Here is a 12164-nt window from a genome sequence, read left to right as displayed (position 1 = left end):
GAGAAAAAAGCCCTCTAGCTTGGCGGCCACCCCCTTCCCTCCCGTGGCAGGGAGTTCCGCAGGCTCCCGGGGCGCCATCCCTCCCCCCGCGCGTGCGCACAAGCGCTTTCTAAGTCCTAAGGGCCTTACAGCCCGCTCGTCCCAAAGCAGCAGGAAGTCCCTCCCGCGCCGCCGGAAGTTCCCTTCTAGGAGGCTCCCGGGGGCGTCTCGCTCTCCCCCTCACCGCTTCCCCGCGGGGGACACCCCGACGCCGCCCTTCAGGCGCAGAGGGCCCCGCTGGACGGCCTCGTACTCCGACATCCTCCTCCTCCGCCTCCTTCCAGCCACCACTTCCGGGTGCCGACATAAACTTCCGGGGCAAATGTAGGGAAGGGGGTGCCGCGGGAGTGAACTTCCGGTGCAAATGAGCAAGGGCCGTTGGAGAGGGGAAGCGAGAGGGACAGCCTAGAGCGGCTTCCGGGCTTCCCTCGCCGTAGAGAAACTAAAGACGCTTCTGCCGCGCCAGGAGTCTCTCTGCAGACGCACTGCGCATGCGTAACTGCCGCGGTGCTCGCCGGGACATCTAGCCCTCCGCGCCGCGAGGCGCATGCGCATTATGTTCAATTACTTCTCCGGACGCACTGCGCGTGCGTAGACCCCGCGGTGCTGGCCGGGAAATGCAGTCCTCCGCGCCGCGCGGCGCATGCGCGTGTCCCCCTTCCTTCCTTCTGGCGCGGGCGATGGCGTCGGGCAGCGGGGACTTCGCGTCGGGGGCTCGCCTGGACCCCGGGGCCCTGATGGAGCAGGTCAAGGTGCAGATCGCCGTGGCCAACGCGCAGGAGCTGCTGCAGGTGAGCGGGGGGGGGGAGAGAGCCTCCCGGGCAGGAGCAGGCTACCTGGGGGGAAAGGGAGGGAGGAGACCGGGCGCCCCTAGGAAGCCACGCCCGGGGGGGGGGGTCCCTTTCGCCCACCCCCATGAGGGTGTGATAGGAACTTTGAGGTCTTAGATATATGGTAATGTTCATAACTGCACATACATAGATCAGCACAGGAAGACCATCCTGGAACCATTTTGATTCCTAAACTGACCAAATCTTTTCTCTGCAAGGCCAAAGTGGGAAACCTCCCCATTGTCTGTCTCAAGGATATGTCTGTTTGAATAAGGTGTGAGCCTGTGACCTGGCCCAGGAAATAAGTATTTTACCACTACAAAAGACTGGCCAGGCTCCCCAGGCAATCCAACCAAGTAACTTGCCAGACAGGAGATAAACTGGGACAGGAGAAAAACAACATTTAAATTTCTGTGATGTAGGTGGGATGTATCTGAGGGGTGGTCTTAGGTTACACCCCTTCTGTGATGTATGCATAATGTTTCTGGGGGTGGTCTTGATCTAGAGGATGGGAATTTCAAAAGACTTTATAAGCCATTGCACAGCATTTTTTGTGGGTCCTCTTCCTCTCCTGCAGGTGAGGGGAGCACCCTGTTGCAACAGATTAATAAAGATCAGGCTTACTAGCTGCTTTGCTTCTCAATATTCTCTGCTTGGCCTCTGTTATTCTCTCCTACCAATAGGAAACCTATGTAAGGACTCTATATGGGCTCTTGGATACCCCATAAGGGAAAAGGGCATATTTTTATTTACAACAAGGGCTTCTGGGACCCCAGTAAGAGAGCCGAGGGGTCTCAAATCCCCCCCTCTAGTAAAGGTGGGTGGGCCTTGCCATTCCATGTAGTCCATCACCTTCATCTGCCATTCTTCCAGAGTGGGTAAATCTTGTGTCTTCCAATACTTTGCAATGAGTATTCTTGCTGCTAGAGCTGGGATTTTTGTTAGGGTGGTGGTGGGGCCCCCAGCCAAAGCTTTTGAGCTTGATTCTTTCTTTTTTTAGGAAATCAAAGTTGGAAAACTTTAGGCGTGGGGTAGCACCTCTAACAGCCGAGTACTTCCAATGCTTTTTTTTAAAAAAATGTTTTTTAATTAAATATCTTCTTGGTTTACAAAAGTACATGGATTTTCAATGCTTTTCTGTAATGGCACCCCCTCCACCCCGTCCTGGGATGGACTGCGCAGGGCGGGGCTTAACTTCCTTTTCTTCCCACCCCCTATATTTTATTCAAGCCGGCCCCCCTGCTACAGGGAGCTCTTGCTCCCTCCCCCCAAGAAAAGACCTCACAGCCTGCGGGACCCTCCTTGACCTTCAAAGGCTGATCTAGGGGTGCACCAGACTTCGGGGGGGTGTAGTAGGTGCCCCGACTATGACACCCAACGGAAGGCGAGAGGTGGGGAGGGGCAGGTTTTGGCAGCACACAGGGCACCCCTGAAATTTGAGGTGCCTATGTCCGCCACTGTTAACCCTGTCTCCGTTCTTCCATTCAAACTTTTCCTTTTTCCCTCCTTTGCAGAGGATGACGGACAAATGTTTCCGGAAGTGCATTGGGAAGCCCGGGAGCTCCCTCGACAACTCCGAGCAGGTGAGGCTAGCCGCCCGTCTTCCCTTCCTTCCTTCCTTCTCTCTCTTCCTTCCCTCTTCCCTCCCTTTTTCTTCTTTTCCTTCCCTCTTCCTTCCTTCCCTCTCTCCTTCTTCCCTCTTTATTTCTTTCTTCCCTTTCCCCCCTTCTTTTTCTTTCTCTTCTCCCTCCCTCCTCTTTCCCTCTCTATTTCTTCCTTCCCTCTCTTCCCTCCCTTTCTTCTTTTTCTTTTTCCTTTTCCTTTCTCTTCTCCCTCCCTCCTTCCCTCCCTCCCTTTCTTTTTCCTTCCTCCCTCCCTTTCCCCTCTTTCTTTCTTTTTCTTTCTTTCTTTCATATACCGCCTCCCTATACTCAGGGCAGTTCACAGAATAAAATCAGGATCTCAAACCGCAAAATTCGTAATTAAATTAATAAGAGCAACCTAATAGCCCCCCTTTTACTGAGCTGGTGGGTTGGAGGCTCCCCCCCCCAGCCCCCAGTGATGGAGACTTGCCGCCTTCTCCTCTTTCCTGACCACCCTCTCCTTTTCCTCTCCCTTCTCAGAAATGCGTCGCGATGTGCATGGACCGCTATATGGATGCCTGGAACACCGTCTCGAGGGCCTACAACTCCCGGCTGCAGAGGGAGAGAGCCAACATGTGATGGGGGGCAGTGGGGTTGCTGAGGAGCCCCACCATGGACTTGGCCGAGGGACCTATCCTGGCCACCCAGCAAGGTGGTTTAATTGGGATGGGCAGGATTTTGGTCCGGGTGGCAGGAAATAAAATGGCAAACCTGTGGCACCGCCTCCTGGCAGTCTTCGTTTTTGTGCCCTGGCAAGGTTTCGGCACTCAGGAGGATTGTAATGCCGGGACCCCAGGGGTCATCCAATTAAAAAGTAGTTTTAAAAATCTGGACCAGGGGACTAGGTTTCCGAGCACAATTCAAAGTGTTGGTGCTGACCTTTAAAACCCTAAATGGCCTCAAAGGCCCAGTAGACCTGAAGGAGCGTTTCCACCCCAGACATCTCCTGAGGGCCTTCTGGCGGTTCCCTCCCTGCGAGAAGTGAGGTTGCAGGGAACCAGGCAGAGGGCCTTCTCGGTGGTGGCACCTGCCCATCAGATGTCAAGGAGATAAACAACTCTCTGACTTTTAAAAGATATCTGAAGGAATCCCTGTTTAGGGAAGTTTTTAATGTTTGATGTTTTATCGTGTTTTTAATATTCTGTGGGAAGCTGCTCAGAGTGGCTGGGGAAACCCAGACAGATGGGCAGGGAAATAATAATAATAATAATAAGAAGAAGAAGAAGAAGAAGAAGTAGAAGTAGTAGTAGAAGTAGTAGATTATGTTGGGGAGGGTTGGGCAGAGCAATCCATCTTCCCAGGAGACCTTCCCAGACAGCAACTGGGGCCCCACTGAAGGCAACCAGAGGTTTGCCAGATGTTCCCAGTCACAAACTCAAGTAGCATCTCACACAAGCTTTGTTTTCTCTAAAAAAATAGATTTATTCATTTGTGTATCGAGGCATTGTGCAACTTCTATCACAGGAGTGTCTAGAATCATCGCCAGGAGCACACCAGGAGCAGATTTCAGGTGCCTCTTTTCCCGTGTCTGTGAAAGGAATCGGTGAGCTTTGTGGCCCCCACAAAGTGACGCAAGGAAAGGGGGTGGTGGTGTTAAAATCTGCTACCAAAAATAAAACAAAATCAGTGCTTTTAAGCCGGCTGTGTGATCCAGCCTGATAGAAATGTCTTAGGGGGCTCCACCGGCACCCCTGACCATTCGTAGATTTGGGGATTCAGCAGGAAATCATTGAGAGTTATTCTGACTTTTTTTTCCCTACTAGTCTTGATACAGTTATCCAAAACACATCCCAGAGACAGAAAGAGAGACAGAGAGAGAGAGAAACCCATAAGGAAACTTCCCGTGTCTTGATTTCTTGATCCGCATCTTTTCTCCCCAAAGCAACCCCCTCCCCACGCCGCAAACAGGCAGTGCGTTTTCCGTCTGGCAGGCGCGACGGGAGGGGGAAACGGCGTTTTCTCCGACGCGGGAGAGTCCGTCGTGGAAAGAAGCCCCTTCCTCAGTTCCGTTCCAGCAAATGCAGCGCGGTGGGTTGCGCTGGTGGGGTCAGAGCCAGACAGGGAGAACAGAAGGAGGAGCCTCTTGCAAGCAGGCATGGCCCAGGAAGCTTGAGCAGAGGCTCGCGGTAAGGCTGCCCCCCCTCAGAGGAGGGCGCATCGGAAAAAGCTGGTTTTCTTCTGTAGCTCGGGGGTGATCTTCACCCCCTGGCTGCTGCCTTGAGGGCTGTTGCCTTCCTGTGAATGCAAAAGGATCACGGGAGGGTTATTCAGGTGGGCTTTGATTCCAACCTGCCCCCCCCCCTTCGCTGCAAAATTTGCTTGGAGCTGCAGGTCAAACTCTGGCCTGGGGAGGGAGCAGGGCGATGGCGCCCAGCAGACCCGGGCTCTGTGCTCCTAGCAACTCCAAAGGCCGCGACCTCAAAGTTCATTACACCCCCTCTCCTGCCGCATTATATATTATTTTTAAAATAATATGTTTATTACACTTCCATTTTAAACATTTAAATACATCCTCATTTTACTTTTGGGCTCTATGCTCCTAGCAGCTCCAAAGGCTGCGAATTCAAAGCTCATTTCGCCCCCTCCCCTCCTGCCACATTATAGAACTTTTTAAAAAATAATATGTTTATTACACTTCCATTTTAAATATTTAAATACATCCTCATTTTACTTTTTGCTCGTATGAGCTTAGCAACTTCCCTCCCACCCAACTCATGGCTTTCAAAGTTTGTTTTTTACACCAAAGCATTGATACATTTTCCTTTTCCACTCATTCAACCTATCTACATTTTTTACAAAAATACAAAAAGGCATTAACCATTATCGTCACAAGCCGCCTTACAACCCTGCTGGTGTTGTTAACTGTTTACGATAGTGCGTTATAAGACTTACCCTCTGCCACCTGTCCTCCTCAGCCCAACTAGTTTCTTATACAGCACTGAACAAGTTAATACTGTTTTATGTGTGTGTGTGTGTGTGTACATACATACACACACACGGTTCTCAAACGCCTTGGTAATCAAACAACTTGGAACCCAGACACTGCAAACCCTTTTTTTGTTATTGTGGGAGTAGATCGCAGTCTCTTGAGAGTTGGACATGCCTGGTTTAGAAGTTAAGCGTGCCGTACTAGGACATGGGAGACCAGCGTTGAAATCTCCCACTCAGCCTTGAAGCCCGCTTGGACCAATCAATTCCCCTCAGCCTAACCTGCCCCAGGCAGTTGTTGGGATTAAATGAGGAGGGGGAGCATTGAGCTCCTTGGAGAAGGAGAGAGATAAATGCAACAAATAAATCTGCGTTCTAGCCAAGGCGACTCACCAGTTTCTTGTCCATTTTCGCCTTGATGTCTCTGGCGAGAGTGAAAAACGCCTGAAATTTAAAACGGGGAAACAGAAAAAATATATATAAATGTGAAAAGGATCGGACGAGGCCTCGTAGCTCGCGCTGCTCTCCTGGCGCTCACTCCAAAATGCAAAGCCAAAGACTTGAGGGAGGCTAGGCGGAGGGGGCAATTGGCTCTTTGGTGTCCCCAAATGGCCCTTGCGACCTGTCACAACACACCCCGGATTGTTGCACAACGTCCCCCGTCATCTGCAAGAGCAGCAGCAGCGGGCCAGACCTCTGCAAATTAGAATTGTTGGCCGGGAGAGGGGGAAATGATGGGGCGCGGCGGCAGCTGTTTTTACAGCGGGTCCCCCGTTTTGCAGATTTGCTGCAGCGCTGAGTGGGGTTGGAAGGGCTTAGGAGATTCTGCCTGGGGGACTGGGCCTCAGGCGTCCTCCCGCCCTTTGGACCGGGCGAAAAGGCTTCCGGGAAAGAGGGTCAGGAAGGCAGGGCCGCCACTCACGTTCTCTATGTTGATGTTTGCCTTGGCGCTGGTTTCCATGAACTTGATGCCGAAGCTGCTGGCCAGCTGAACAAGGGAAAAAGGAGGAAAGGTCTCAGGTCAGTTACGCAGGCGGGCCCTGGACACAGGAACCAGTTCTAAAAAATTTTCCATTCCCGAATCCAACATACAGTGAGGGGGGGAAGTATTTGATCCCCTGCTAAATTTGCTCGTTTGCCCACTGATGAAAGAAATGACCAGTCCGTAATTTTAATGGTAGGTTTATTGTAGCTGTGAGAGACAGAATAACAAACTTGGGTCTCCAGCTTCTTTGGGACAACACTTTGGCCCAGTATACCCGAAGGAGCTTCTCCACCCCGGACACCGGGGTCCATCTCTCGAGGGCCTTCTGGCGGTTCCCTCCCTGCGAGAAGTGGGGTTGCAGGGAACCGGGCAGAGGTCCTTCTCGGTGGTGGCGCCCGCCCTGTGGAACGCCCTCCCATCAGATGTCAAGGAAATAAACAACTATGACGTTTGAAGGCAGATTCCCTGTCTAGGGAAGTTTTTTAACGTTTGATCTTTTATTTTTTAATATTCTGTTGGGAGCTGCCCAGAGTGGCTGGGGAAACCCAGCCAGATGGGCGGGGTATAAATAATAAATAAAATAATAATTATTATTATTATTCCTGATTCCTCAATGAAACGGCTAACTGCAAGTTAGCCGGTGCTTCCTTGTCTCTCTCTGTTCTGGCTGTCAGCTCCCTCGACATCCCCCTTGCCTCTCCCATGACACACGACCGGCTAATCTCTGGACGCCAAAAACCGCCCCTCACCTTCTCTCCTTGCTCTCGGGAGACCTGCCGCTTGTGGTTCATGTCGCACTTGTTCCCGAGGATCATTTTTTCCACATCTGGAGACGCATGCTGCGGGGGGTGGGGGGAGAGAGCGAGCGCAGTGGTGAGAAAAAGAGACACGGCCTGGTCTGCACGCAGAGCTCGGGGCTGAGAGGCCAACACAATGCTTCTCCTCCAGCTCTGTTGCGAGGGGAAAGGCCTTTCAGAGGCCCCCTCCTAGCAGAAGAACTTCCCTGCCACTTCCAGGAATTTCACTGCACTTCAAACGCTTGCAAAAAAACCCACAGTGCCATGCCGCTCATTCGGAACAAAGCAGAAGCCTTCTGTGTTAGTTGCAGAATTTGGAGACGGCAGAGCAGGGACCGTGGCAAGCGCCGCCGCAAGATGCGTTTCCCGGAGGGGTTTCCCAGCCAGGATGAGCGAGCAGAAGGGCTGGCTCACCGTTCGTTACCTTCTAGAGGGCAACGGTCTTGTCCCACAGCGGATCCTGCAAGAAACCGCACCTCTGAGAAGCAGGCTGTATGGAGAAACAAGAGGAGCCCTTGGGGAGGAGGAGAGTCTCCTCTGAGCGCCTGAGAACAGAAGCAGCCCGTTTCAAATGCTCCTTCCCCCCAAAACCCGAAGCCTTCCTGCTAGGAATTATGGGACAGTGGAGCGGCCCCCTGCTGAAAAAGTTTGCTGACCCCTGGGGTAGATGGTTCTCGGGATCCCTCCCAGTTCGACGATTCTATGATCTATGATCTATGAACTGTTTGTAGGCTGTTCCTCTAGGTCCAGGCAGTATTGCCTGCACAGGAAATTCTCCAAGGGTCTCTAGGAGGACCACAATACCTCAAGGATCACCTCTTTCCATATGAACCTACACGGACCCTGACATTATCTTCTGAGGCCCTCCGTGTGCCTCCTTGAGAGGTCCAAAGGGTGGCAACATGAGAACGGGGCCTTCTCTACAGTGGCTCCCTGTCTGTGGAATGCTCTCCTCAGGGAAGTTCGCCTGGTGCCTTCATTACACACCTTTAGGTGCCAGGCAAAACATTCCTTTTTAACCAGGCCTTTGGGTGATCTGTTTGACATCCTATACCCTTTTAAAATATGGTTCTTTTTGGGGGGGAAGTATTCTTTTTGTGGGGCTGAAGTATTATTGGGTTACTGCTTTTATTTTGATTTTATGTACTGTGATCTTTTTTTCGGGAACCGCCCTGAGACCTCCGGGTATAGGGCGGTATATAAATTCAATGAAATAATAATAATAGAAATAGCAGAGAGAGGCCTCTTTCTACCTCTGGCTATGACTGACATTGTCCCCACCTAGCTTTCGTGTCCACGGATATACACCACGACTTCCACAAAAGCAACTCTCCTCTCTGGCAGCTTCCGCAGCTGGTATTCAGAAACAGACAGCCTCCGACCACAAGAGACAGAGCAGCGGGAGAACATACCTCTTCGATGTTTCTGACCCAGTTCCGAATGTTTTCAAACGACTTCTCGTTGGTGATGTCGTACACCAGCATAATGCCCTAAAGAGCAGAAACGGGGAGAGGGAACCAATCAAAAGAGCTGCTCCCCAACCACACACCCCCAATTCTGGAGGGATTTGTGGGCTGGAGGTGGGAAAAGCCTGAACTCAGGTGTTCCTGACATGACACAGAAAGCAAGGGGGATTCGGCAGCGAGCCGGCTCTAGGGGGAAAGAGGAGCACAGAACGTGAAGGTATGCAGAGGGATGGGGTGAGAACGAGGGTGTGCTTAGGGTTGGCGTTTTCAGTCCTCAACCCGAAGGTGGACCTCGCCACCAGCATCTTGAGAGCGGACAGGAGCCGACCGCTTTGCTGCTTTCAATAGTTTAGAACAACATTTGATTCTGAATATTTTTCTCCGTGTTTTCCTCCTCTAAAAACTAGGTGTGTCTTATGGTCAGGTGTGCCTTATGGGGTGGAAAATACGGCATATGAAAAAGAGGTCAGCAGCGACCCGAGTCAAAGGGAGACGTGCACTCACCATGGCTCCTCTGTAGTAAGCCGTCGTGATTGTCCGGAAGCGTTCCTGCCCAGCGGTGTCCCTGGAGGAAAGGCACAAGAAGAGAAATGACGACAACAGCCAGGCCTTGCCCTCAAGGTACGCTGGCCAAGAAGCTCTAGCGTGGGGCAAAAGCCCCGCCGTGCCGGGAGAAGGCCCAGGAGGTTAGGGTGCTGGTGCCGCGCCATTTTGGGATGTTCTGCATTCTTCCCGCCACTGCAGCGGCACAAGCTCTGCCCCTGCTCTGCCATCGCAGTGGCCTTGTCAGGGATCGTCCGTAGGCTTGCCACCCATGTCAGGGGCACTGCCCATAGCTGTCAACTTACAGATTTGAAAATAAGGGACCAGCAGCCTCGAAAATAAGGAATCAGCATCCAAAATAAGGGATTTTCCGGGCACAGGTATGTTCAACTTCTGAGCCCCTCCGAGCCAAAGGCAGGAAGCCCAGCCAGCAGCCGAACGAAGCCTCAAGCGGTGGTTCCCACAGCGCAGCAACCCGGCAAAGGGGATGCAGCAAGGGAAACCACCGTCACCTCTCCACTGGGAAGCGCTGAGCAAAGGCGAGTCCCCAGGCACAAGGCATGCAAGCTCCACCCCCCCAGTCGTTCTTAGACTCCTTATTGGGTGAGCAACGCAGCCGAGCAACACAGTTGGAGCCTCCCTCCTCCCTGGCCGGCAGGGAGGGAGGGAGAGGAGCTGCTTCCTTTGAAACCCGGGAAATCTAAGGGACATCGTCAATAAGGGACAGCAGCGGGACACGGCGCTGGGATAAGGGACTGTCCCACCAAATAAGGGACAGTTGACAGCTATGGCGCTGCCCCTTCCTCTTGGAGTCTCAGGGACTCGCCGCCCCCCCAACGAATTGGAAAGGATAATTTCCTGGGCTGCCTTACCAGATCTGCAGCTTAATCTTCTTGCCATCGAGTTCTATTGTCCTGATCTTGAAATCGATTCCTGCACAGAGAAGACCGCCCGCCGGTTAACAGGTGGCACTTGACAGCTGACAAGTATAATCATTAATTAATAATAAGCTCTCCGTCTCCTTTTTTGCTGCCCCCTGGAACTCTGTTTATTTTCCTCCCGTCTTTCCCCACAAGGTGCTTCCACCCGGAGGAGGGGAAGCCAAGGTGGGGTTTCAGCCAGGGCCTTGCCAGCTGCCCCCCCCCCCGCACTTTGCATCCCAGCCCCAGAGCTGTTTCCCGCACCGTCAGCTGCATTATTCTTCTTTTGGGGGGGTGTCAACTGCAGGCCATCATTATTATTATTATTATTATTATTATTATTATTTTGGGGGGTGTCAGCTGCAGGCTATTACTATTATTATTAGGGGGTGTCAGCTGCATTATTCTTCTTTTGGGGGGTGTCAGCTGCAGGCTTTATTATTTTGGGGGTGTCAGCTGCAGGCTATTACTATTATTATTAGGGGGTGTCAGCTGCATTATTCTTCTTTTGGGGGGTGTCAGCTGCAGGCTTTATTATTTTGGGGGTGTCAGCTGCAGGCTATTACTATTATTATTAGGGGGTGTCAGCTGCATTATTCTTCTTTTGGGGTGGTGTCAACTGCAGGCCATTATTATTATTATTATTATTTTGGGGGTGTCAGCTGCAGGCTATTACTATTATTATTAGGGGGTGTCAGCTGCATTATTCTTCTTTTGGGGTGGTGTCAACTGCAGGCCATTATTATTATTATTATTATTTTGGGGGTGTCAGCTGCAGGCTATTACTATTATTATTAGGGGGTGTCAGCTGCATTATTCTTCTTTTGGGGTGGTGTCAACTGCAGGCCATTATTATTATTATTATTATTTTGGGGGTGTCAGCTGCAGGCTATTACTATTATTATTAGGGGGTGTCAGCTGCATTATTCTTCTTTTGGGGCGGTGCCAACTGCAGGCCATTATTATTATTATTATTACTATTTTTGGGGGTGTCAGCTGCAGGCTATGATTATTATTAGGGGGTGTCAGCTGCATTATTCTTCTTTTGTGGGGGGTGTCAGCTGCAGGCTATTACTATTATTATTAGGGGGTGTCAGCTGCATTATTCTTCTTTTGGGGGGTGTCAGCTGCAGGCTTTATTATTTTGGGGGTGTCAGCTGCAGGCTATTACTATTATTATTAGGGGGTGTCAGCTGCATTATTCTTCTTTTGGGGCGGTGCCAACTGCAGGCCATTATTATTATTATTATTATTACTATTTTTGGGGGTGTCAGCTGCAGGCTATGATTATTATTAGGGGGTGTCAGCTGCATTATTCTTCTTTTGTGGGGGGTGTCAGCTGCAGGCTATTACTATTATTATTAGGGGGTGTCAGCTGCATTATTCTTCTTTTGGGGCGGTGCCAACTGCAGGCCATTATTATTATTATTATTATTACTATTTTTGGGGGTGTCAGCTGCAGGCTATGATTATTATTAGGGGGTGTCAGCTGCATTATTCTTCTTTTGGGGGGGGTGTCAGCTGCAGGCCATTATCATTACTATTATTATTATCTTGGGGGTTGTCAGCTGGAGCCTCCCCCCCCCCGAAATAAGCCCTGCCGGGGGTTCCCTTCCGGGTCCTCCCACCAACCCTGCCATCTCGGGGGGGGGAGAGGGGGCGCTCCGCGGTTGCCATGGCGACGGTGAGGGAGGGAGGGGGGCGGGGGGGGCGGGCGCACCGATGGTGGAGATGAAGGTGGCGTTGAAGGCGTCCTCGCTGAAGCGGAAGAGCGCGCACGTCTTCCCCACCCCGGAGTCGCCGATCAGCAGCAGCTTGAAGAGGTAGTCGTAGGTCTTCGCCATGTTCCTCAGGCCGGGAAGCGGCGGCCGCGGGCGGCGATAGGCCGGCGGGGCTGCCCGTCCGCGGGGCGGGCAGGCTCCCATTGGAGGAGGCCGGCGAAACCCCCGCCTCTCGTCGAGGCCCGGGGATCCCATTGGTGCCACGTTGGAGGCGACGTCATGACGCGTGCGC

General features: G+C 52.0%; 3 protein-coding genes across 3 annotated transcripts in view; 1 reads left to right on the top strand and 2 right to left on the bottom strand.

The window, feature by feature from the left end:
- The window catches only part of R3HDM4 (R3H domain containing 4), a gene marked incomplete at its 5' end in the record, with an annotated part of 12765 nt that extends 12465 nt beyond the window's left edge, over positions 1 to 300 (bottom strand). Inside the window, one exon of the mRNA XM_081177517.1 lies at positions 224 to 300. Coding sequence (XP_081033643.1) covers positions 224 to 300 — 77 coding nt within the window. The remainder of the gene's footprint in view (positions 1 to 223) is intronic.
- Positions 301 to 715: 415 nt separating this feature from the next.
- TIMM13 (translocase of inner mitochondrial membrane 13) lies at positions 716 to 3228 on the top strand. The gene is made up of 3 exons (XM_081178162.1): positions 716 to 830; positions 2384 to 2452; positions 2993 to 3228. The coding sequence occupies exons 1-3, from the start codon at positions 720 to 722 to the stop codon at positions 3089 to 3091; spliced, it is 279 nt and encodes a 92-aa protein (XP_081034288.1). The 5' UTR covers positions 716 to 719; the 3' UTR covers positions 3092 to 3228.
- Positions 3229 to 3909: 681 nt separating this feature from the next.
- On the bottom strand, positions 3910 to 12032 carry RAB8A (RAB8A, member RAS oncogene family). Its single transcript, XM_081178061.1, has 8 exons — positions 11872 to 12032; positions 10104 to 10164; positions 9193 to 9253; positions 8635 to 8712; positions 7175 to 7264; positions 6363 to 6428; positions 5834 to 5884; positions 3910 to 4747 (listed from the first exon to the last, which is right to left on the bottom strand). Exons 1-8 carry the CDS (start codon positions 11993 to 11995, stop codon positions 4655 to 4657), a joined length of 624 nt encoding a protein of 207 aa, XP_081034187.1. The 5' UTR covers positions 11996 to 12032; the 3' UTR covers positions 3910 to 4654.
- Between the last annotated feature and the right edge of the window lie 132 nt (positions 12033 to 12164).

The sequence above is a fragment of the Podarcis bocagei genome (assembly GCF_964188305.1).
Source record: "Podarcis bocagei genome assembly, chromosome: 18".
Classification (NCBI taxonomy): Eukaryota; Metazoa; Chordata; class Lepidosauria; order Squamata; family Lacertidae; genus Podarcis; species Podarcis bocagei.
The sequence above is the reverse complement of the archived record's forward strand: the minus strand, read 5'-3'. Positions and strand labels throughout refer to the sequence as shown.

Excerpts from the sequence above, each read along its gene's own strand:
- RAB8A (XM_081178061.1), bottom strand. The coding sequence starts at position 11,995 with ATGGCGAAGACCTACGACTACCTCTTCAAGCTGCTGCTGATCGGCGAC. Across the intron at positions 7,265-8,634 it reads GGGTCAGAAACATCGAAGAG|CATGCGTCTCCAGATGTGGA; the intron begins GTATGTTCTCCC and ends CACCCCCCGCAG. Across the intron at positions 4,748-5,833 it reads CGAAAATGGACAAGAAACTG|GAAGGCAACAGCCCTCAAGG; the intron begins GTGAGTCGCCTT and ends TTGCATTCACAG.
- TIMM13 (XM_081178162.1), top strand. The coding sequence starts at position 720 with ATGGCGTCGGGCAGCGGGGACTTCGCGTCGGGGGCTCGCCTGGACCCC. Across the intron at positions 831-2,383 it reads ACGCGCAGGAGCTGCTGCAG|AGGATGACGGACAAATGTTT; the intron begins GTGAGCGGGGGG and ends CCTCCTTTGCAG. Across the intron at positions 2,453-2,992 it reads CCCTCGACAACTCCGAGCAG|AAATGCGTCGCGATGTGCAT; the intron begins GTGAGGCTAGCC and ends CTCCCTTCTCAG.